We start from the raw sequence: 25,079 nt of genomic DNA on the forward strand, positions 1-25,079 counted from the left end.
CAACAATATGTTGTATTTTTAAAACATTTGCTGGAAACTGATAGCATCCCTGGAGTTAGGGGCACTGAAACCGTAATCCTATGGGATGCTGAGGCTCTCTGGCAGTGGGATGGCTCCCAGCTCCCATGAATGTCAGGAGAGACAGGGAATCACTTACATTGCACAGCTACACCCCCCTCCTCCCCTGCAAATCCACGGCCCCAGCTCCATCACTCTCAACAAAAATTATTCCCCCATGGTCTGGCTCTGCCAAGAACCTCCTCCGTGCTGGTCCGGAGGGAGCAGCATCCCAACCCCAGTGGAGTCCCCTGCACTGGGATCTCCTGACACCTCTGTGTGTAAAACGGGGGGCCAGCTCCTCCCTGGTTAAGCTTTCTGCCTAAGTGCAGTCTGAAAATAGGAGACCAAATAAAATAAAATATTAAAAAAATACACTGGCCTGCTGCGAGCACGCAAATATTCATTCTGTATAGCAGATGTACCAGTGACTGTTCTTAATATTTTCCCGTATTACACAGAAATAGTATGAGCATCTCTGATATACTGGAATTGCAGTCTCTAAGTGTAAAGCAGCAAACTGGTGACCAAGTTTAAAAGCAGCTTTTAACAGGAGAGCTCAGGAACATTGCCCACAAGAGTACTACTGCTTGTTTGTAGTGACAGCTATATTTGTGTAAAATAAACATTTTTTTTTAATGGCAAGGCCCTGTTTTTACTCACTTATTATTTGCATAGTGTTCAGGTCCAGCCTTACTTTGCTGAAGGTGGAAAACCCAGCTGCTGTGTAATCTTTCCTACACTGGCAGTCTTCTCGTCTGCTCCCGTTATACGGACATTCAGTCGGGTTATGCAATCTAAATCAAAAGAAAACCCTTTCTACTCATGACTGGAAAATATTGCCATGGAAAACAAAAATATTGTGAAGCTCAGGATTAAGGGATTTCTTACCTGTATCCATACACTTCTGAAAAATTCTCTGCATCCCCATTTACAAGGGTCACATACTCCTTTGGGCTCTCAGTCTGCATCCCAGAGCAATACACCTGAGAAAGAGAAGCCAGAATTTTGTCAGGTATCATGTGCAAAGGGGTGGCCAAGAAAACCGAAGGTAGAAAATCCAAGCGTGGAAGTGAAGAGCACCCCCAGGGTCCTCTTCACCTTTGGGAAATGCATTAACTATCAATCTGTTGCTGAAATGCACCTTTAACGCCTTTCCTTTGACTTGAAGGAAATATTCGCCATCTTCAGTGACACCTTTGAGATTTTTAACGTCTTTGCAACTCCTTGGTAATTCACCTGAAACAAAACAGAAATACTTGTAGTCACTGAGCAACTGTACACCAAAATTTCTTTTGTAACACTGTAAGGCGTCCAAAGCATCAAAACACCTTGTTTATTTTTAAGAGGGCTCCCTGAAGTGCCTTAGTGCTTAGTTGGATGGCTCCCAATGCCTGGAAATACTGCCCATCTCTAGGAGTCTGATGGGAACAGATGCTCAAGCCACGAGAAATGCAAAGGAATGTGCAAATCTGCAGACTTACAGTCATGGATGTTGCGGCATGTCCTCGTCTCTTCAGGTTTCAGATCTGCATGGCACAAGCTGCTGACCTGGTCATCATTCGTCAAACACTGCACCGACCGGTGCATGACTCCAACTCCACAGGTGACGGAGCACTGCAAGACAGAAGACAGAGGTTCGTATTTTATCTCAAGGGTCTCTGGGCTCCAGAAGAACAGAGACAGCCCGTTTCCCTTGTATCAAGAGACAGCAGCAAAGGCCCCAATCCTGCAAAGTGTTCAAACATAGGTTTAATTTTAATCAAACAAGTAATCCCTTTTATTATTAATCCCTTCATTATTATCATCATCACTAATTATTTCAAGAAGACTACTGAACTTTGCTTTGCACTTAAACACTTTCCAGGATGAGGCAGCATTGGTTAAGGTGAACCATGCGCTCACGTGAAATTGTTTATTTTTCACACTAGGATGGTCGTACAAAAGAGGGATGTTCACCAGAAGGCCTGAACAGTAGAAATCCTCTCCTGGTGGCTGAGAGATGTTGCTTGGGAGTGACAGGGGCCTTTGAACAAACATGACATGGTTTGTTGTTTTCTATCCAAATTGCACCAGAGACCCCATAGCCTCCAGACCCTCTCTCCCCTTACCCTCTGGAAAGACGGCTAAATCTGTGCAAGCATTGGGTCATCCTCAAACAGCTCAAATCAAGAGCAATCTTAAGGCTGAAATTGCACTGGAGCTACCGAGCAGCAGCTTGTCCGCGCTGGTTGCTGCTGAGCACAGGTGATGGGAGGTGGAAGCACCTTGCTCCCCCTCTGCAACTTGTTCTTTCAGTACTTGAGAACTGAAAATCAGCTCTTTCTACAGGTACTAGGTTAGGCTGCCAAGAAAATGATAGAATAGAACCATAGAATAGAAACATAGAATAGTTTGGGTTGGAAGGGACCTTTAAAGGTCATCTAGTCCAACCTCCTCTGCAATAAGCAGGGACATCTTCAACTAGATCAGGTTGCTCAGAGCCCTGTCCAACCTGACCTTAAACGTTTCCAGGGATGGGGCATCTACCACCTCTCTGGGAAACCTGTTCCAGTGTCTCACCACCCTCATTGTAAAAAATTTCTTCCTTTTATCTAGTATAAATCTACCCTCTTTTAGTTTAAAACCATTACCCTTTGTCCTATCACAACAGGCCCCGCTAAAAAGTTTGTCCCCATCTTTCTTATAATCCCCTTTAAGTACTGAAAGATGCTGCTCATCTATTTAGAAATTACTAGTCTAAAGGAGCACACCATGAAGGAGATGGTCTTCAATGGCTCATGGTATTTGCAACTTGGCGTTTACTCTTTATCAGGTCCAAATCCATAAAACTTAACTAAAAGGCTGCGCAGGACTCTCTTTGTCCATCAAAGGTGATGGTATTTTACAGTAAATCCCTTTGAAAATCAGAGATGAGAAGGGTCGTGGCGCTTGGTAGTCACTAGGACGTTCAGCAGCCCAAAGTGAGGAGAAAGGTCTTGCTCTCTGGAATACTCTTCATAATGAAGTTGTATTAACAAATTGGACATTTTGCACTGAAATTCTGGGGGAAAATACCAATTAACTGAGGCTGAGCTCTTTGCTGTAACTCCTCTGATCTGACTCACAGGGAGGATCTGAAGCTTCCTATGGGGCAGGAGGACCTTAGGTTTCAAATGGTTTTGCCATTTACTGTGACAACTTCCACTACATTTTGCTTGACTTGACCCTTGTTGCCTTGTAAAGGTTTGACAAATTCCTACAAATGCCTGAGCTGGGTTAATAAATCAAATTTATAGGAGAAACATCACATTTCAAAGAATGTCAGAAGCCCAAAGAAATGAAATGTTATCACCTTAACTAAAATTTGATCTTGTAGTTCAGGCCCCAGAAGAGGCTCAACACAAATAACTTTAGCAGAAAGGCTAAGTTCTTTCTCCTGCCCTGTCCCAGCATTTGTAAGAAGGAGGGAGGAAAAAAAAAAGAAAGAAAAATCCTTTTAAGGCTCAAATTACCTGTGTTTTGGCCTATTGGTGGTTCCCAAGTCTTGCTTATACAAATGGCCAAGTAGGATCAACCCCAGTTGCCAGCTATCCAAGGCTTTCAAACCCTTGTTTTCTGGCAATGACCCCACTTTCTGACTAAGCATTCAGCAGGACAATCAACACTGCCACAAATTTTGGCTATATCTGAATTTTCATGGAGATCATGACTTGTGGCTGCTGGGACTCCCCCATACGATGGGGTTCAGTCTGGAGCAGGAGCCCTACACACACTGGGGCGGCTGCTGCACAAGGGTATTCATTGCATTAATTTATGCAGCTCTTAAGCATTCCCCCGCCAAAACTTCAGACTGTGTCCCCGGTGTAAAGAAAAATAAGTTACTTCCATTTTTTCTTTGGTTCAAAAAAGAAGTTTGCTAAACTTACGCTTCCCCAGTTGCCGACGCGCCAGGATGCCGAGACGGGGCACTCCCCAAGGTAGCAGGGCTGGATGTTGGGCGGCTGTGTGCCAGGACAGTTGACCGTGTTCTGGTACCCGTACTCGTAGTGGTCCTTCCCGGTGTAAATCTCGCTGCAGGACACCAGGCGCTGCCTGTATCCCTTCCCGCACGTGACGGAGCACTGCGGGCAGAGGAAGCGCCTGTTAGCACCAGGCTGCCCGAAACGGGGAGGAAAAGCACAGCAAGCTGCTCCAAGGGATCGCTAGTAACTATTTAAGCCAGCCATGAGTATTGTAAGTGTCTACAAGTGTGTTGGTGCTCGATGCTGCCTTTGAGCTCCCAATTCCTCCCCGTGCTGCTCCTACAGTTGCTCCAGGACCCCCTGCTCCAGGTTGGCTCCTGGGCACAAGTTATCTCTTCCCAAGGACAAAGAAAGGAGCAGAAGATCCTTGGGAACTCAGAAATGCCTCTATTATTTAGGGTTTGCGTTTGGTGTTTTTTTTTTTTTTTTTTTTTTTTTTGCCATGGGATGCACAGAGAAAGAAAAGGGTCAAGATTGACCCTGAATTGCAGGTACTTGGCAGCAACTGGAAGAAAGGGAAGGTTTTTCTTCTAATTAGAGGACAAACAGTGCTTCTGCCCTCCTCACCAAAAGGCTGAGCGGGAGCTGGGGTGAGCTGAGCTCCAGCTCCATGAGCCCTCACCCACCTCCACGAGCCCTCGCCCACCTCCTTGTCTTCATGGTCCTGAGTGCTCCCAGGGGGTCCCAGGCGGTGGGAGCGGGTAGAGGGCGTCTGGGCAAAGGGCAACCAGGGCTCCAGCCTCACAGGCACCCTAATATTTCTCTTTGGAAACTACCCAGGAGACCAGGCTGCACTAAGAAATTCTCATCTCTCCATGTTTCTCCCTCCTGCGCTATCTCAGGTGGCTGGTATCTCCTCCCCCTCAGTCCCGGCATGTTTTCCTTTTTCCCTTTTCTTGTTCTTTCATTTTAATCAGTGCTGTGTCAGCAGCTGCCTTGTCATTTCCCTCTGCTGTTCCTCCAAGTGGAAAGTAATCCTTCACTCGCTGGAGAAGGAAACAGGCTGAGATTAACCCGGGTCCTCCCGCATGCATTGCCTGCTGCAAAGAAAACCCATCTATTTTCTTTGCCGAGCCCTCTCCCAGACGCAAGGGCGAACTTGCTGCCTTCGCTCACAATGGGTCCTTGCTCCTGCCAAAGACGGCACCGAGGAAGGACGTGTCCCCACGGTCACATCCAGGCTCGCCTTTCCCCTAGGATGCTCACCCGGACCCTTGCACAGCTCCCGGGGCCGTGGAGCTGCCTGGGAGGGGATTGGAATAAAACCAAATAAATAAATAAATTAAATAAAATGGCACAAAACCAAAGAGGATGTCTGCTGGATACGATGTGCTTTGGAAGAAAATTGCCTCTAGATATTAGCTAGGACTCTGAGCACGTTGGCATTTACTCTTTAATATCCTAGTCTTCTCCCACAGCCCCGCTCTTTTCTCTCCAGCAGGGAAATTGCACACAGAAACAAACCAAAAAATAATAATTAAACCACGCAGCACTGCCCTGCCACTGTTGATTTGGGTTGCAATATCTCAGCGAGGCTGGAGGCGAGAGGAGGAGAGCGTGGCCCGGTGCGGAGCAGCCAGGTCCCTGCATGGGGATGGGGACTCACCTCCGACCATTCCCCAGTGATCCAGATGTACTCGCAGGGCAGCAGGCCGCAGCTCTCGATTTCGGGGGGGCGTTTGCTGGCGTCGCAGTAGCCACTGTTCTGCACCCGCTTGTTCTCATCCACGCAGACCACCTTGCGGTACCGGGATGCCTCCCCGCACGTCTTCATACACTGTTTGCAAGAAACAACGGCTCATACAATCCACGAGGGACTTCAGCAAATTAATCCACATCTGCAAAGCGAGCAAGCCCTCCTCCCCGCAGCCCAGGTGAGTGGATGGCTCTGTGCCCCATGTTGGCATCTCTCACGGGTATCACCTGGGGATAAATTTAAGACCAGGGCCCCACTCTGCCAGGCACTGCAGGAGCATCCAGTGACAAACTGCTCCCGTCCTCTGGAGGTACCAAGCCAAATCACAAGCATAGGGAGAGAGGAGAAACCGAGGCAGCAGGTATTGGGATGGGGTGGATGTGGGGTCCAGCTGTGATGGGACCAAGAGATGCAGGGTTGGGCATGCTGGATCAGGAGATGGGGCAAGGGGGAATGAAAGGGGCCAATCCCCATCATTTCAGTCCCTAGTAAATACAGCTGCTTGGAGAACGACAACCCAACCATCCCCCTTCCAAAATACATGCCATCACACCCTTGGCTTTGGCTGGTGTGGGGGAGCCCCTTGCCCTATTCCTGCCAGCGGGCGAGCAGCAGCGCTCTGCCCTGGCATGGCGTGGGGGCACATCTCTGCAACTGCTGCAGTGGAGGGGGCCCTACAGATTTATTGTCTTTTAAATGCTGCCCTGCCTGATATTAAGAGCAACCCCTGCTAGCCAAGCACAACTGCTCCCTGGGGGCTTCTGGAGAATTTAAGGACTCGGTTCTTTCTCTGCTCATCTTGGAAAAAACAGCTTGGACGTGAGGCCACGCTCCTGAGAGCGAGTCTGTGCTCGGAGCACATCTTACAAAACACACACATAAAACAAAATAAATTAGTGTAAGAGCAGCTGTCTGGATAAAACCTTATTTTCTTAAAGTTATCGCCTGTAATGGACTTCTAACACTTTCAACTAACTGGATTAACAAGGAGAAAAAAGATGCATGAAAATAATCATTTTATATAACGTGAAGGAAATGTCTTCCCCTAAGGAAAAGGATAAAACTTTCAATCAGACCATCCCTATCTGTACAGAAACACCGTTTGAAGTCACCTTAGGCTCGGAGGACCGTGCCCGTTAAATCCAGTTAGAGTCTCACCCTCCGAACATCGTTTCCCGCCTCCCCGACACAGCTCCTGCTCTCCTGGCTGGCCCACAATTAGCAAGATCTTAGTGGGTTCACCTAATTGTGAAACGCAGGCACTGTCAGGCCCCCGTTTCTGTAATTAGCCATCAGAACCAAGATTGCAAATTATGTGAGAACTTTGCAAAATCAGATCAATCCGTGGCAGGAGCAGTAAACCAGGGGAGCTGTGGCAAGCGCAACGTCAGGTTGGTCGTAAATATTTAGTAACCATGCAAAGTAGAGGGGGACAGGGAAGGAGAGGCAGCCCCACAAAGCAGCATTTATTCCAAAGGAATAAACTAGGAGCTCTTAGGCAACAGTCAACATTGCAAAATCCCCAGTCTGCCAGAAGACCCCAAGGGCTTCATGTGCTTTCAACCTTATTTACTCTCTTGCTTTAAGTCCTTGGAGTGGAAGCTCCTTCTAGGTCTGTGCCGAAATACAGCGATCCTACAGGGGCTGGAGGAATTTGCTGGAGTGTGATTTCCCCAGAGAGCAAACAAACTGTGCTATATTTGCCCTTCTCCGATACCTCCCTATTATATAAGTAAAATCTGAAAGGGGGTTATTGCATGTGAAGAAGGCATCACGAGCGCTCCATCGTCACGTAGCTTCCTTGAGCGGTTCCTTTTGGGAGCAACGCAAACCCTGACTTTCCTGCTCCCTCCTAACGAGGGACTCTCTGGCACAGTGGGAGCGGGGCAATGGGATGCTCAAAGCTCCCCTTGTCTCTGGTTTGGCATACACCAGCCCAGTCCGTGGTCACCAGCGCAGGGTGAATTGTTCCAGCTCACAGCCCAACGAGGCACCTCGCAAGGAGTGGGAAGAAACAAGGCTGATTTTGTCCCCTCCCCTTAATGGGTATTTAAGCCTGAATTTGCAAAGTACCTTGGCTCACGCTTAATTTTAGGAGGATGAATAATCTCTATGCCATCAATGGGTCTTCTGACATTAGCCATGAAGAGCTATCATGACAAAAGCCCATCCTCATTTAAAATCATTAGTTGCTGATGAGAGATTGACACTCTCAAACACATGCCAGCCTGCTTCGGGGTTTCTCTGCAAATAACGGTCATGTGGCCAAATAAACCTGAGCCAGCTCTGTGCGTTTTGTCATCATCGGTAAATTAAAGTTTGATTATTTGTATTTTTGGGGATAACTGGCAATTCAAATAATCCCACTGAGATATTAAATACGGCTCAAAGACAGTGAGGCCATCATAAAACAAATCAAAGAGAAACACTGCAGAGGTTCCAATCAGCCACCCCAAGGTTATAAAACATTATTCACATAGCAAGTGGACAGTTCAGCTAGCATGAAAAGGCTATTTTTCCTTTTAATACGGTGATAGATTTTGTATGAAATCTCATGCTCATGACTGATCTAAATCTCACATAAAACAGCAGGGCTGGGTGATAACAGCAAAAGCTGAAAAACAGGTCAGGCATTTGACAATATTTCTCTCTTTTGTCTCATTTCCCAAATTTTGAACTATTTTCCTGGCAGTTCAAATTAAGGACCATTTCAAGCACTTCTACAACAGTTTTAGAAGAGTAATAATAATAATTAAAAAAAACCCCAAAGGCATTGCTTTGCAAAAGCATTCATTGTTTGTTTGTTTTTTTTTTTTTTTTCTTTTTTAAATCAAAATCTGTCACAGAGATGAAATGAAACCCCACGCCACAAACACTTCAAACATGCCTTGGGTAACTCTGCAATCCAAATCAGGCAAGGATGGCGTGATTTCACCCCAAACAGCAAATGATTCAAGAGTTGCATTGCAGCTCCCAGAGCCGTGTTGTCCTTCCACAGAGGTTCATATTAAAAAAAAAAAACCTTCTCTCTCCCAATTTTCCCTTTTTCTTTGTGACCCTGGTCTGGGTTTTACTTTGACATTAGCAAGGCCTTTTATTGACTCTCTCCTCCCTGGTGTGGGCACTGAGAACAGCTAATTAATGGTGATGCACCAACAGAACAATAAACGGTTTCCAATAAGTTCCCTATTCCTTTTCATTGGCAAGACCAACTTTTTTCGAAACAACAACAATAACAAAAAGGAACAATAAAAAAAACCAAACCTCTTGACAGATTCCCTTTAAAGATAAGAAATCAAGAACAAGACAGCACTGGGATGTTATTTTACATCCCGCCTTTCATGTCAATTAGGGCTCATTGCTGTTCCCTGCTCAGAGGATACTAATGCAATCTCTGCCTCCTCACTATAAATAACATGCAGCCAGTACTTATGGCTGGGGAGAAGGCGCTATTACTTTTTTTCACCTGGTACATCAGAACAAAATAAGAAGTGCTCAGAAGAAGAACTGCTTGGAGTCAGCCAAAGGGGCGAGCTCACATCGGGCATCTCCTGCATCTTTCTGTTAATGGTTATTTATGGATGAGGAAACTTCCAGCCCACCCTCCTAGCAAAGATCCCCTGGGGGAAAAAAAAAAGTCTCTGTAACACGTTAAAAATTCCCCCAGTGCAATGAGGAGCCCTGGAAAACTTAGGAAAACATCAGCATCCACCTCCCACCAAGGGCTTGGCAGGCTGGGGGCAGGCAGGGGCCTCTCGCTGCTGGTTTGAAAAGCTGCAAAAATAAGGAAAAGAGGGCGAAAAGACAGGGTAGGAGCCGTGGCTTTTCAGGGCTAATTACACTGTTGGGTAATACATGCAACTGCATGCTGTTTGGTTACCTACTTTGCTGCCTGTAAATTTATTAGCTGAAGAAATTTAACGGGCTCTGTAAAAGCAAAAGTTCATTGCAAGGAATTTGCTGGAGCCCCCTCAGCCATTCCTATGCTTCTTTCTCAGGCTGGGATGTTTCTGTCGGGTACCACTGCATGGTCAGCTCGGCTTTGCCTCCTGCTGCATCTCATCACACCTCGGCTCCCAGGCAGGTGGGAATGGGGCACGGTCCCCTCCAGCCTCTTGTAGCCGTGGACGTGTTGCATAGGATTATAAACCCATTATAACTTCCCAGCTCCGCCGAGACCGGAGAAATGAAGCTAAACTTGTTTGCACCGTCCCCGTCAGGCCGAGGTACCACGGGCAGGGGGATATTAGATAATGTCAGACACGCGGCTGCCTGCAGCCTGGGGTGCTCCGCGCAGTCACAAGCTCATGGGGAAGAAAAGATGAGAGGAAAGCACATGCTGCCTTAACCTTCAATTTTTTCTTGCTGCAGCAGAAAGCGTTTCATGCATGTAGAGGCTGCGCAACTTTTTTCTCTCGTCAGTAAATCTGCTTTTCTCATCCTCCCTCTCTTTTTCTTCCTTTTTTTCTTTTTTTTTTTAGCAACACAAGAAAGGCAGGCACTGGAAGTGTCTGCGAACACCAAGACTTTGAGCAGGAAGCCAGCGGTGCCTCCCCATCTTTTGTTACCGGCCCTGTTTTGCATTTAAACTGCGGCCTCTTTACACTGTCTCGGCAGGGGAAGGGACCTCGACCAATTTCGTCCCCCTTCGAGCCCTGCCAGACCATGCAGGAGCAATATAAAAGCAGCCTGACTGCCAAGGAAAGCCGGGCCCCCGTTTGATTAATATTTATCCTGCTCCCCAGAGCTGTGCACTGCAGGCATCAGGGTGACCAGGATCAGGCTCTGATCATGCACCTCCAAAGTCAGTAGGATCTTTGCTGTTCAAAGGGTGCAGGATGGAGCCCCTGTTGCCCTGCCACTGGGGCTAGCAATGGTTTTGCAGAGAGACTGATGGACCTGGTTGGGGGGGTCTTCTGCCCCTCTCCATCCCCTGCATCCCCATGGAGGTCCCATGATGGGCAATTCCCTTCTCCCTATGTGACAAGGACACCCTCTCCATGGGAGTGGTGGCCTCTTCTGCAGGCTGTGTGACACAGCAGTCAGCTCCCCAGAGCTGGCAGCTCCATCACCTTCCCCATTTCCAAGGCTGTAAGTCCCTGCACTGCAGGGAAGATCCTGGGGCAGTGGGACAGGGATGGAGGAGCACTGAGGCAGGACTCTTTTGCGCAGGGATGGCTGAAAACGGAACAAAATCAGAATGAAAATAATCATTTTTGTGCCTGGTCTGTACTCTCTCTGCCAAAACCTGTTGTGGACTCGAAACCTGCCACAGCATCCTGCAGGCAGCTGATGGGAAGGCTCCTCCTGGACCCCCTTCCTCCTGCCCAGAGTCTCCTTGTCCTCCTGCTACCCACCAGCCTCGGGCCCACCCATCGCCCGCAGTGCAGGCAGGTCGGAGTTGCTCCCTGAACCATCGGAGCAGCAGCTTTATCCCCTGCTCCAGCCTCAGGGGTTGGTTTTGCTGGGAACTGATCCTGGTCACTCAGAAAAGCACCGTCTCCCGTGGGAGATCTCATCTCAGCGCTGCTCACAGCTTGGCAAAAATCATAGACCCGGAGCTCAGCGAAAGGAGAGAGTTGTCAAAAGGAGCCAGGGTAACGAGGCAGGAAAGTGGGAATTACCGATGTTCCCCAATTCCTCCAAACCCTCATGTGCACGGCTCACTGCGGGAGCAGCGTGGCAGCGCTCGGTCCGAGGGGGGTTATGCTCAGCCTCCTGAACAGACCCAAATCTGCCCTACCCAAAACCTGCTCAGTATTTGCATAGGTCCCAGCCAAACACAGGGCAGCACAAAGCAATAAATTAACCCTACGGAGGTATTTCTGAGCTCCCCCCTTCCAGCCAGCACGCATGAGCATTTCCTCTGCTTTTTTTTGGCAAGCCTGGGATGCAACCCTAAAACCCCAGCCCTCTGGCAGCGATCCCCGGCATCGGTGGCCCCCAGACTCCAGCATCATCCGGCACTGCACGCTTGAGAGCACAAGTGACACGACCCCAGGGAAGGGCGGAGGGGGGACCCCGCTTACCGCTTGCCATTCGCCGGCTGCCCAGCGGTGCGTGGGGCACTCGGGGAGGTGGCAGTCCCGCTGCGGAGGGGGCCGGCCGGCCGGGTCACACTCTGCCTCCTCGGCTGCCTTCGGGGTGCCGCTGTGGCAGTGCACGGCGCGCCGCTGGACGCCCCGGCCGCAGGACACCGAGCACTAGAGGAAGGGACAAAAGGTGAGTGGCGGTCCCCATCGCAGCCATCACGGTAAGTTCCTGGGGTTCGCCCTCTGCTCTGTGCTCAACAGCAGCAATAGCAATGCTCTAATGCCGGTGTTTAACCTTCCAGGTAAGGGTCTTCATTGCACAAGGGAAAAATTTTGCAAGGGCAGAGCAGACAGGCTGAAATCCCTGCTTCACTGAAGCCAACGGGAATTTTTGCCATTGGCTTCAGTGGGGTTAGGGTTTCCCAGACAGGATTTATATTGCAAAAAACTCTGGAGATAGCAGCACTGCTAAACCATCGCAACACGCCAGAGGCGGCAAGGCTCTGTATATTACTTCTCAGGCACTAGGCTCAAAAAGTAATAGTTCAAAATATATCAAATGCCACAAGTGTCAATGGAGTGGACTTTAATGAAAAGCAAACTTGAATTATATAGAAAAAAGTCTGGAACAACAGAGAGGTAAAGTTATGATACAGTTGGGATTTCTTTCAGCATGCATCGAAATATGCACATGCACACCAGCCAGGGCATACCGTTAGTTTGTGAAAATGTCTTTCTTAAAATTAACTGCATTTCACATTTCCTTCATTACGCTGTGGGCGCATTGCTCCCCACTCCTAGGCACAGCAAGAAAAGCCTGAATTTCTCTGTTTCTCAGACATCTTCAAATTATTATCTACACCACAATGCTTTTAACAGCTTGTTTTTTCTTTCACACAACATTTCTTACTGTTGTGACTGCACACTGTAATATTTTTAGCAGTACTTAACTTCTTGCTGGTATGGATCCTTCCTGGCTAGATCTTAAAGTACATGATATAGATTCGGAATAAAAAGAATTTGCATTTGTAGAAGAACGCGTGTAAAAATCAAAGGTATGCATTTAAAACATAGCTACTACGAATAACCATTTGCTGAATTAACAATTAATGTAAGCAATCTTATTAATACATCAGGAACTAAGAAAACAAGTTTACGGACTGTTGTTGCAACACCCATAAAAGCGAGCCTTCTTAAGGCAGGGAATTAAGTGCCTAACGGGGAAGCAATTCTCTCTTCTGCAGAGTATTCCTCCGTAATGCTCCATTTGCTTTACTATCCGAATGTCCCATAAAGCCAAGAGGACCAAAGAAAAGCTGACTGTGAACATTCGCCTGGCGTCAGATATTTGTAAGAGGGTGGGAGTTTTTTTGTGTAACTTTTGAAAGTAGCAGGGAGATTTCTGTCGCTGGGGATGCAAATGCTTCCCATATGCTGCGCTGCCTCCCTGTGATTAACAGCGCTGTTTGTCCTATGCATTCCATAGGGGACAGTTAAACTGAATAATGGCCACAAACTTGGAGAAACATATACACCAGGATGCATACCATGCTCTAAAATGCCTTTAGGTTTGCATTTATCACCTACCTAAAAAGCACATGCCTGGGTATGTTATGATAAGGGAGGGCAAGTCATGCCATGGCTCCTTCACGGGGACCTGTGCTGCAGGTGACACTGGGGCAGAGCGGGTTTGGGGAAGAGGAGGCTGGTCCCTGGCCGTGCCGGGCAAAGCAGGGCACCAGGCAAAGCTGCAGACTCATTTCACTGCACACTCGGGGTGAATCTTTGCCCCTGTGTAAGCCCACAAGGATAAATGCTGCACCCTGACCGAATCGGTGGGAGGACTCACGGTGGGGGAGCGAGCCCCACCAGGACCCCAGGCCAGGGCTGCTGTATCCCAGGTCATCCCTTGGAAGGTATTTGACCTCCCCTCCTGCAAGTGAGCAAGAAAAGAGCTTTTCCTTGGGCTAATTGCGAGAGCGTATGCAGGGGAGGCTTTTCCCAGCTGAATGGGCTTTCTAAGTGCACTTGGTGGCCACACACCCATGGCAGCCACAGTGCGATCCAGCCACAGCACGGGAGAAAGGGATACCAGTGTGGATCCGGCCGAGAAGATGAAGCTGCAGGTGAGCCCAGCCCTGGGGCCACAGGAGGGCTGTGGTGGGGCTGGCCCAGCCGCACCAGCGTCTTGCTGCTGCCGGAGCACGGAGCCCTGCTGAGGAGGGGGCAAGGGCTGCACCCGCCTTGGGCAAAAGTTGGTGAGTTGGGGCCACGGGAGTTTTCCCAGCGGATGGAGGCATCTCCTCCTGTGGGGTGCTTCCTCCTGCTGCCTGCGCTCCAGCATCAGTATTGCTGTGCCTCTGGCTGGATTTATGGCTGGCTTCAAAATAACACCATTATGCTCTATTACAGAGGCAAGAAAAGGTGGGGTTTAACACCATTTTCATCCTGGCTATTTTAATCCAGAATACTGGTCCGTCAGCCTGTGTCTACCCTGGGGAAATACCGCTGGCTGACACTGCCAGGAGATATTCCATTTGGGGGCAGCCAACTTGTGCTGTACTTATATGTTCCCCTATGGGATGCCATGAGCCAGGCAGCCTGTTTGTCCTTTCTATGGAGTCTATACATTTTCCCAGGAGTGCTCCTGTCTCCACTGAGAAAGTCAATCACCCAACTGCCAAGTGCCAGCTCGGCTACGCAGAAGCTCTACCTGATGCTCTACCTATGTTTTTAGACAGGGCAGGATTTCAGCCTGTAGCTGAAATATGTAAATACCAGAAAGCAGAATAAATATTGGTATTTTTGCTAAGGTAAATGGCCATAATTGATACTACTTAGGAGATGCAAACACATTAAATCTGACATTTCAGTGCAGACACAAGCACATTTCAAACTTGAGAAAAAGCCTTTTTTCTCCGCTTCTGATTATTACAGATATATTAAAAATGCTTTGCTGCAGGAAAGTGGATTCATAACAGTCTAGAAAAGAACTACCCAGCCTCTGAATACAAAACATCCAGCGAGAAAAAAACTTGGGAGCGGAGCACTGGGCTCAGCCAGCCGGGATTCATTTTTAAACCATTCCTGTATTTTTTAATCCTGATTTTCTTAATCATTCCTTTTCCCAAAAGGAAAAGAAAAAAACCCTTAAAGGCACATGCAACAGGACCTGTGCATATACGGCGACAAGGAGGGTACACTTTCATGGGAAAACCTTGCCTTATTTCTCATGCAGACCTTTGCCGGTTTACCCAGGACAAAAGGCACCCAGCTCACAGCAGCTCAGCTTTGGGATTATCTGTCGGAGGCAATTAGGCCTTCAGAAAGCTTTTTTGATAGTATCTAAGTGCAAACTGATCATGGCTCCCTATTTTCAACAGCATCAGTGGTGATGGGGAAGGTGACACAGAGTTTCCGTGCCCATTTAGATCCTGACCTACTGGGTATTCAGAGTGCCAAACCCCTGGCTGTGTCATAGTCTTAATGAGAAGCTCAGCACCTAAATCCACCTCAGCTCTGAGGCATTAAATCTTCTGCAAAGCCGTGCAAGCCCTGCACACCTCTGGCAGGGCCAGCCACGGCGGTGCTCCAAACTTCTGAGCGCCCTGCTTTTCGTCTGTCGTAGGCAAAGAAATGCTGCCAGCACGAGTGAGGATTGGGACGCAAGGAAGCCGTGTCAGAGCATTTCATGTGGCTTTAAAAAGCCCAGTTTGATATTGCAGAATGGGTGTTTCTACCTCTTTATTTTTTCCCCAAGCAAGATGCCGGCTGGCTGAGCACATACAGCATCAGGGACCTGGGCTGAGGAGCTACCCCAGATGCTGGAAATGAGCTGCTTATTCTTAGTCTTATCGTTAGCATACAAATATTCCTTAATTGCCTAGTCACAAGAGATTACCTCAGGCCATAAATCACCTCATCCTCCTATTAACTTGGGTTTCTTTCTCCGCTTGCATAAAATTAACTCTGTTCATGTGGTGGAATGTTGGGAATTTTAAAATACTTACTTTTATCAATTAACATTAGCATATATTAATGCAATCGACAGACCATTACATTATTATGTTTACAATTATTAGCTGCAAAAAATTGCTTTCAGGAGCAGTCACTTTAAATAAGGTGCAAATTGGATATGACAAGACTATCTAATGGCCTCGCATTTCTTTTCAGTTTAGCTTCCTGTATAAAATTGAGGTTTAAGTCCTGCAGGTAATAAAGGTAATAATATTGATTTAATTTTCAGTATGGGAGCAGCACTGTGCATTTCACAGGGCTACGCAGGGCTACCTGGGTGCTCCCAGCCATACCTCGGGTAAAGGATCCAGACCTCAGGAACTGAACCTCCACAGTGAATGCACGCTCAGCCCTTTACACACATAATAGTAAATACTGCTATCCTATAAAGGCAAAGGTAAGCATAAAAAAAAATACAAGCCTGAAAACAATAATAGAACATCAATAGGTTTATTGACTTTTTTAATAGTTGACATTAAACAAGAGTATTCTGTCCTAGTCCTAACATTTGCATGGGTGCCTGTAGTGATGTTAACGGTTTATCTTTCAGGGAACTCGCATACAGTGAGAACTGATGTTTTGCACCTTAATTTGGAAGACAGACCGCAAGAGAACATGATGTTTTACAAGAAACAGTTCATTTAGTCTGGGATTTTCAGTAATTCTGCTGATTAGCACACTAATGAGGTAGAGGGAAAAGCGAGGTTCAGAGATAAAAATGTGATGCAGCAGATTCAAGGTGATGACAAAGACATTATTTTCAGGAAAACAAGAACTCAAGCTATGCTTTCAGCAAACAAGATGCTTAATAACTCCAAGCACTTTCACATTTCCAGCAGCCTCTGCTCCATGCATCAGTGTCTGACTTTTTAATGAAGCAAAATTAACTGATGAGCTTGTTAAGAAACAAAAGGTAGTGAAAAGCATTTTTAATCAACAGCTTGGATTGTTTTTTAGGACTTCCCAGGAAGCTGAAAATAAAATTAATTTCAGATTTCTCAAAACTAAGGAAGATTTTGCTTGGGATCTGACATAGTTAAGTAATAATGATATTAAAAACATGAATAAATAGTAGATTCTCCTTAATATTATATACAAAGGAATTTGCTTTCAGTTAGATACTAAAAGCAAGTTGCCATGCTTTCAGCTGGTACAAATCAGTGCTGCTCCACTGCTATCCATGAAGCTATACTGGTTTATGCCACCTGAGGATCTGGCCCAAAACTTTTACCCTTGAAAAATTCAAGAGGACAGAAGCGATAGGAAAAACAGCTTCTAACCAACTGGATGGAGAAAGAATATCAAAGGGTACAAAAGGGTATACAATGCGTCTCACCTGTCCCCAGTCTCCTGCTTTCCACTTCGGACATCTGCCCCCTCTGCATTTCTTTTGCACATTGGGCTTAGCAAGGTGCTTGCAATATTCTTCTTCTACATGCCTCCCTTCCTTTGACAAACAATACACGTTGCGGTGCTTTTGGCCCCTTCCACAGGAGACAGAACACTGTAAATATAAAGTAACAAAAGATCAGCTTTCACACAGGGCCTTCTACACAGTTATACACGGGCCATGGCTACCCAGGGCATTTTCTTTTAATTGGACCAAAAAGCACATCCCCAGGTCCCCAGCAGCCTACACAAAGCTTGAGGGGGATATGGAAGGGCAGAATATAACCGCTGGAAATGCTCCCATTTGCACTTAATGTTGCATGATATTCTTGGTCAAAGCTCCCCGAAATGCCAATATCAAAATAGAGAAAGCAGCTGACATTCAGCAGGGATAACAGGCTGGATTCCTGGCATTGCTCCAGTGGTTTCAAAGGAGCAGAGTCATCTTACAGGGATCAAGGCAGGACCCTTCAGTATCTGCTTAGAAGAACTTGAAAGGAACCATTTCCATTTATCTTGGTACAAAGGGAGGTCAAATGTTGGTAAATCAGGAGAGTAAAGCATGATATACACCTTCACAAAGAGAAATAACTGCACAAAGGACAAGGCAGAAGAGAAAACTGCAGTCTTTCCATGTCCTTGGTATTAAAGCTCATGTTTGTTTTACCAGTGTAGACTGATTTGCTTTTTTTTTTTTTTACGTAAACAGACTGAAATCAGGACATACTCATCCTTAAGATTTATGCATTTTGAAAACAACTCAGAAGGTGGCAAGAAGGCAGAGCCTGAAGAATCAAAGCAAAAAGCAAATCAGCAGGTATGTTAGCTGTAAGCTTTGTAGTAAAGCAACTAATTTCAACCTCCCTCTGCAGGTTCACTGAACTTTTTCAAATGTGACCAATTCTGGCATGCAAACCCCAAGCAACTTCACTTTGATTTCAGATTAGTCTCCTCCAAAAGATTTAGGAATCAAAGGGGTCTGGAATCACGACAAGAATTTAATATGACAGTTTCATGTAGAACAAGCCTCTTACTCAGCATGATGCACCCAGAGACTCAGCTTCAATTTCTTCATTACATGTTATGCAAGTCATTACATGCTATGTCACAAGCATCCTGGTTTAATCCTTGAGCACAAACACACCGTTGCAACCATCTCTCAATATAAAATGTTCTGCTTTCTTTTCAGAGATGAGGCTTCTTCCTTCGTTTTGGAGCCACTCCATGAGTATATTTCCAACAAAATAAATTACAGCCCAAGCTCTTCCCAGCCTATGAATACATTTGAAACCTTAAAATCTACAATTAATACATGTAGCAGCTCTGGAAGATCCATTAGAATAGAAATTGGCATATGCATTGACAGCTGTGATTATTCTTAATTACGGCACCACTTCCAACTCATTCGGTCCCTATTGTGGTAAGAGGTACACAAAGAACCAGCAAGAGAGCAGTAACTTGCTCCGAAATGGAAAAGTTCAGACCAACATGGAGAGAAATGGATGTAACTCGTAAGATCAGATGTTGCTGCTTAAAAGCTTGTATAAGCCATGTCCTGAAAAAGGCTGTTTTCCTGCTGCAAGACCGTTACAGATCAACAAAAGGTAGCTGAGGTCCCTTGCGATCAATAGGCCTTAAGCGCCATTAATGATGCTCCTCCATGAGAGGCGGGAAGCCAGACCAGCCTGCGGCAGGGATGGCCGCCTCTGAGTTTTCCTGAGCCCAGCTCCAATTTCAAGGTAGGCCAAAAACCCCAAAGAGCAACATTCGACCTTGTGCTGAGAAACAGAGGAAATGCTGTTCCTTGTTCTAAAATAAGACTTTCATGAGTTACCCAGATTCACAAACTTCACTTTTTTTCTTTAGTATCAACAGAAAAAAGATTGAGTTAATGTTATCCTATTTTTATAAGCCTTCAAATTTCATCAGAAATTCATTTTTTCATTCTTTCTACATCTCTCCCCAGGCAATGAACATCAGCAGCAAGAAGGACATGTCAAATCCTACCAAACCCAGTTGTAAACATCTAATGCTTTCATCCATTTACTATCTTTGGACTAAAGGCCAACACTGATACTTTAGCAAACATTCAAGTACTCCTCAGCAAGCGCTCTCCATGCAGGTTGACGTCACTTTACTGTGACAGCCAAAGCTAAAGAGCAAATTCACACACTTGATCAGAGCTCTCTCTTGCCCCACATCCCAAGCAGGTACAGCCAAGTGCATCTTTTCTCTAATTTAAAAAATACATTGGATCCACTAATTCTAAAGGCAGAGTAACCACATTGTGCAACAACGCAAGGACGTTTCTGGGGACCTGAAGTTGGTTGATAAATATTTGATCTCACAATTAATACGGTGCTAGTCATTTCCAAAATTGTTATCCCCCTTCTACAAATTGCTTAACTTTGGCGTGGAGCCTGATTCTGACATTTATCTCGCCATCCCACCATCAAACAAGACTGCATGCATACGTTGGTGCACTCAGAGGTTGAGGCATAATTTGCCTAATTTCGTTGGTACTTAAATGTAATTCCCAAGATGCTGGAATTAATAATTTCTATCTCTGTCTTTAATATAAATTAAAGTTAGGCAGCTGTGCGTTTTTAGATCTAAACCTCTCATTTGCTTTCACGCACATGTGAGTTATGATCTCATTTGCACTGACAGAAAAGAGAGGTTGAATAATCTAATATAACCAAGTATCAGAGACTGAAAATTCCTTTGCAAAGAGTCTACTTCATAACTGCCTCTTAATTCATCTCAGGTATTTCCAACTTTTATTTGGCATGTAGATTTTAAGCATATGTGAGCCACATGCAGAAAATAATTTAATAGCGGGCTTCATCTCAATGCCACATGACTTAGGGAAACAATACACCTAGCTACTGCCATCAGCCTCATCATTTATTTTGGACCCTGGAGAAACTTTGCATTTCATTAGCAGAACTCTTCATCGCTGCAAACGCTGCTGCCCGCTTACGATATCTATCAATAACAGCGCCACAGTAAGACAAGCTTTGACCTTGCCTTCTTTAAAACATGACCTTGCCTTCTAAAAGCACAGATAAAACCACTCCTTTCATATTCCTCTTTCTTTTTCTTGATTTCTTTCCTATCCCCCACCTCCTGTAGAAAATACCTCAAAGTACTGGGGATGGAAGGGTGGCTCTCTGTGGAATAGCATCCTCATCCAAGGCTCTTTGAAGTCAACAGAAAGACTTCTACTGGTTTTAATTGCCTCTGGATCCAGCCCTGAAGGTGTACCCAAGGTATTGTATTGACTTTTTTCACTCACCAGCTTCCTAGAGTCGAGAATCACATGCCCTTGGGCATGCCCATGGTCAACCTGCCTCTGCCTCCCCTCAAGTGCTTGAAAATGTGTCTCTGAAATGCTGTTTCCAGCCTGTGGCAGAGGCACGGCAACAAATAGCACCCCTGGGTGAATCTGGGAGGATAGCCAGGTGTGAAGGATGGTGTGAAAGCAACACATTGTACCGTTTCTTAAAAAAAACCAAGATGATTGTGGCACATAAAATAGTAGAGAAGTATATTTCAAAACTCAGCTATAGTCATTACACTAAAGACTCTAGTAAACCTTCCTCTTGTTATTAATTATCTTTATTATCTCCTAAAAGTACCACAGTCACACCTGGTGCTTTACATAGAGAATAAGAACAAAAGGACTTTCCTAATAGCATTAGGATCAAAGCATTTGAGCACAGATTTAAGGGTATTACGTTCATTGCATGATTAGTTTTGTTAAGATGCCAAGAACTGGGGATTGGCATGCTGCTGATTTTTTCAAATAAATATACTGCCTAGCTTAAATAAATGCAAGAAAAAAAGTTTAAATAAATACAACAAAAATATTTCCATATCAACTGTTTCCAGAAAGGTCAGAACATGATGCTAAATCTCTCCTGCAATGCATAGCTCTGCTCCAACACAGTGGCAAGCTTGTGTTTTTGTTTCCACAGAAATTTTTTTTCTGTTTCAGAGTTCAGGAATGACGAAGATCATTCTGTTTTACCAAGTATGTGCAAATTGCTTTAAACTAACCCTTGCTGCATTTCCTATTCTGATATTTTGGAAGATGAAGGTACATCTTGTTCATTAAAACCTCTCTAACATAGGAAGGCTGATACTTGATTCACCAGGTTGGTAGCAGGTAAAAAACAGAATATGTACCCCAAAAGCTCTTAAAAATTTGTACAAAATTTCTGGCTGGTTGGGCTCAGGTTCAGACCCTCCTGCAGGAGACCATGACCTGCTTTTCTGCACTGGGAGCTCGTGTCACGGCCGTGCCGTTGCCAGGCTGAAGGCTGGGAGCAGGGCAGTCTGGCACAAAAAGGACTCAACAGCCTTGGGCACAAATAAGCAAATCTTGGCGAAAAGAAAGAGGCAGCACAGAGCAATCAAAAGCCATGGACTGGCTCTGCTTCTCCTTAATTTTCTGCACTGAATGGGCAAGCTCAACATGGGGCAGAAAACCAAACCACCAGCAAGAATCTGGGGACGTTCTCCCCCAAAAGTGAAAAGTTTCAGAGAATGCTGTCAGACCACTTTTCCAGGCCCCCGTGCATCAGCCGACGATTTGGGAGGTATTTGAGATAATGAATGCAAGCTGTGGTGATCACAAAATGAATTCCCAAAGATAGGTATGCTCTGATAGCTCAGCAAGGGCAGGGCTGGGAAGAATTAGACTAAAAATGGTTTTATCAGATTCTGCCAGGAGCAACTTTTTGGAGGAAATTAAAATCAATCCTTGTAGGTTTAGATTTCCACACATTATGGATTATATGGAAAGTAAGTGCTTGTAAGTAAGCCCTCGTTCATCCTTTCCAACAATCTGAGCTGAAACATGTGCTAGATGAAATAAAACAGAAAACCGACAGAGCCCTACAACGCTTTACACCCCCTTTCCGTGAGGGGCTGTGCTCCTGGATGTCAGCGAACTTCTCCAACTACGAGCAGAGCCCAACCATGCACCCTCATAGTTACATTTCACCATTCTATTAGTCTACACCAACTCTTACTATAACTCATGCTGCTGGTATTAGATGCTGAAATCACAGCTGCACGACATCTGTACCTCTGAAGTCTCTCGAGCACGGAGGACATCAGAAGACACACCACCAAAGAAAGCCTGGATCGTTCCTCACCAGCTGAACCTTTACTAGAAGTCTTAAAATGCCTGAGCCCTTGTGCGTTATCCAGCAACAGAGGCTCTGTGGCATTCAAACTAACTTAATTAGCTTCACAACAGCAAGATATTTTAGCAGGTAACACCCCTGGATTCAGTGAGACAAGCAACAGGCTTAAAGCAAGGGTGCAGCTCCATGCTATGGTTTCTCCAGTGGCTGTAGCGCTTTAGGAGATGTTTAGGAAATATTTGGTCCTAGCTGCTTTGAAACCTTGTTCCTTCCACCTTTAGTGCGGTCTCACGCCCGGCTGCAGCGGCACAGTGAGAAGACCATGCCTGCAGGGTAGGAAAGCGGCGCACAGGGCAGGATTCACCCAGCCAGACTTTTCTTTCCTGCAAAACTGTAAGAGGGAGCCATACCTTAACACACACAGCTGCCGAGAGTGCACAGTCATGGTGATTTTAGCTGGTATGAGGCCAGAAAATACATTTGATTTTTGTACATTTAGAAGGGAAGAGTGGTCTCTACATTTAAGGGAGGGCAACTGGACCAGAGACCTGAGTGAAACAACCCAAAGCATTGCACTGCAGTTTGGAAGAGGCTTTAGAAACACTTAATCCATGCTGACTTCCAGAGAAGTGGGAGGATTGAAAAAAAAGACATGAACATTAGGGATTTTGGAGTGTATGGTCCAAGTATGTCTGTGAACATTGCCCAGAACCCCTGTGGAAATGTCCCAAGGAGCCCTCCCAGAGCCGAAGGGCAGCCCTTGGCATGTGCAAGAGCAGGCTTTGCCCCGGTGTCCCCGAGGAGCGTTCCTTGCCCCGGGCACAGGCAAGAGGGAACACCCATGCTGGCTCCCGGGGCAGTGCATGTGGGGTCTCCATCCTCCAGCTGCTCGGCTCTCAGCTCTGCAGCAGAGGCACAGTTTCCCAAGTGGTTATTTACAAAAGGGAGAAATAAAACAATCCACTAAACTTTCACCTTCCTGCTGCCAAACCAAGTGGCCGAGACTGGCCAGGGACGTGGGATGATGTCTTATAACAGGTTAAAAAAAAAAAGGAAAGAAAAAAAAGGAGGGGAAATTTCTCAAAGACAAGGGTATAACTTCATGTGTTGCTGCAGCAGAAAGAAGACACTGGTCTGTCTGGAATCCATTCCTCCAGCAGCACAGACTGCCCCAGAGGAAAGAATGCTCTTGGCCTCTTTAACTCCTGCAAGATTTAAGGCTCTGAGCACTAAAGTCAATACAATAATTTCCCTGAGCTGGGAAACCTCACAGGATATACGTGAGAAAAGCAGGTAACTGCAGCAGGAGGAGAAGCCACGCATCTCCTCTTCTCTGGTGTCGGCCTAGTAAGTAGCACCTTTTCCCCCTCTTTCCCTGGCCCTGTCGTTACATCCCATACAACGGCTTCACCAGGTGCAGAAATCAGCAGAGCTGTGAACACACAAAGCTGCCTTAAAAGCTGCGTCCCTGCCCTACTCCGTGCTATTTAACTTGAACAACAAGCAAGCAAAAGCCCCCAAATAGCCACTGCAGGTCTCTCCAGGGAAGGAGATGTTAGATGACATTTCCTCAGGTTAGGAGGAGATGTGTGAGCTACCCAAGGATACCGGTATAATGGGATGTGGAAGGCACTGATGAAGCCTATTTTCCATGCTGTGGCACTTTTAAGAAAGTAGCAATTGAAGCAGCAAGCAGCCTAGGCTAACTGACACTTCATATTTTCAGTGAACAGTTGTATTGTAATGCCATTTAGAAGTCCCATTCAAGAACAGGATTCCTCTGTGTCGGATGGAGTGAAACACAAAGTAAAGAGCTCTCCAAGGAATGTCAGCCCTATTGCACAGGTGTGTGTCACACCGGGGGTTTGTAGGAGTGCTAGGCTGCTTCTTGCTCCCTGGCTTTATAAAGAAAAATCTTGAGTTAATGCACTAGGGATCAAATACTGTTTGTCAGCCTGCATATGGTCTCGGGCATCAGACAGATTTTCATCCATGCTGCTGGCTCACGTGCCTACCCTGTGAGCGAGTAAAAATTAAAGCTCGAATAGAGCAATAAGTGCCTTTGGAACAAGATTGACTACATCGTTTTCCCTTAAGGACTGCACAGATCAGTCACCAGGAAAGTTAGAAACACAGTAAATGTCTTTGTGCTTAGTGTTCCTCATCATCACACATCTTTGTTTCTAAATGCTGCAGTCCCTAGCATCTGAACAGCAGCAATTATTGCAGTTTGGGGCACACAACGTGAACGTGGAATGTGGGCAAAAACGCACGCAGACCTCCCAACGCCCCACTCAGGGGTCTGCTTGAAGATGCTGAACTTCACAGCTCATCCTTGAAAGCATGTTACTGCTCTAATGTGCCTCCTGCAGTCTAATGCGTATTTCAATTACTGCACTCAAAGCCAGTGCTTTGGGAGACAAATGTTCCCAGTAATTGCCCTTTTATTTATTGCTTTATTTCTCCTGTTTGTGTGAGCGTGTGCATATGTGCGTGTATAGGAGGTCTGCAGACTTTACGAAGCCAGCAGCCATGGATGGGCCAACCAAGACTGAAGCCAGTCATCGCTCAACAGCACTCCCATCACTTTTTTAAGTTCAGGCCAGCTGTGCGCAGCCTGGAGAATGACCATCTCATTCAGAAAATGTGGCAGAGGGGAGGTGCAAAAAGGCAACCATGGAGGCACACCCAATGCAGCCAAACAGCCCCTGTACTTCTTTGGGAGGAA

The 25,079-nt window shown here is 46.2% G+C and overlaps 1 protein-coding gene across 3 annotated transcripts in view; it reads right to left on the reverse strand.

Moving 5' to 3' along the window:
* Window positions 1-25,079, reverse strand: part of ADAMTS9 (ADAM metallopeptidase with thrombospondin type 1 motif 9) — an 86,687-nt gene that overhangs the window by 8,264 nt on the left and 53,344 nt on the right. For 2 of the 3 annotated variants that reach the window (XM_082321603.1, XM_082321604.1), the window contains 8 exons: window positions 17,143-17,310; window positions 11,787-11,960; window positions 5,668-5,838; window positions 3,966-4,160; window positions 1,542-1,674; window positions 1,202-1,296; window positions 949-1,043; window positions 721-854 (listed from right to left, as the gene is read on the reverse strand). In XM_082321603.1, coding sequence (XP_082177729.1) covers window positions 721-854; window positions 949-1,043; window positions 1,202-1,296; window positions 1,542-1,674; window positions 3,966-4,160; window positions 5,668-5,838; window positions 11,787-11,960; window positions 17,143-17,310 — 1,165 coding nt within the window. The remainder of the gene's footprint in view (window positions 1-720; window positions 855-948; window positions 1,044-1,201; window positions 1,297-1,541; window positions 1,675-3,965; window positions 4,161-5,667; window positions 5,839-11,786; window positions 11,961-17,142; window positions 17,311-25,079) is intronic. The other variant, XR_014229188.1, reaches the window with a different exon arrangement.

This window comes from Platalea leucorodia (assembly GCF_965183815.1).
Source record: "Platalea leucorodia genome assembly, chromosome: 9".
In the NCBI taxonomy this organism is placed as follows: Eukaryota; Metazoa; Chordata; class Aves; order Pelecaniformes; family Threskiornithidae; genus Platalea; species Platalea leucorodia.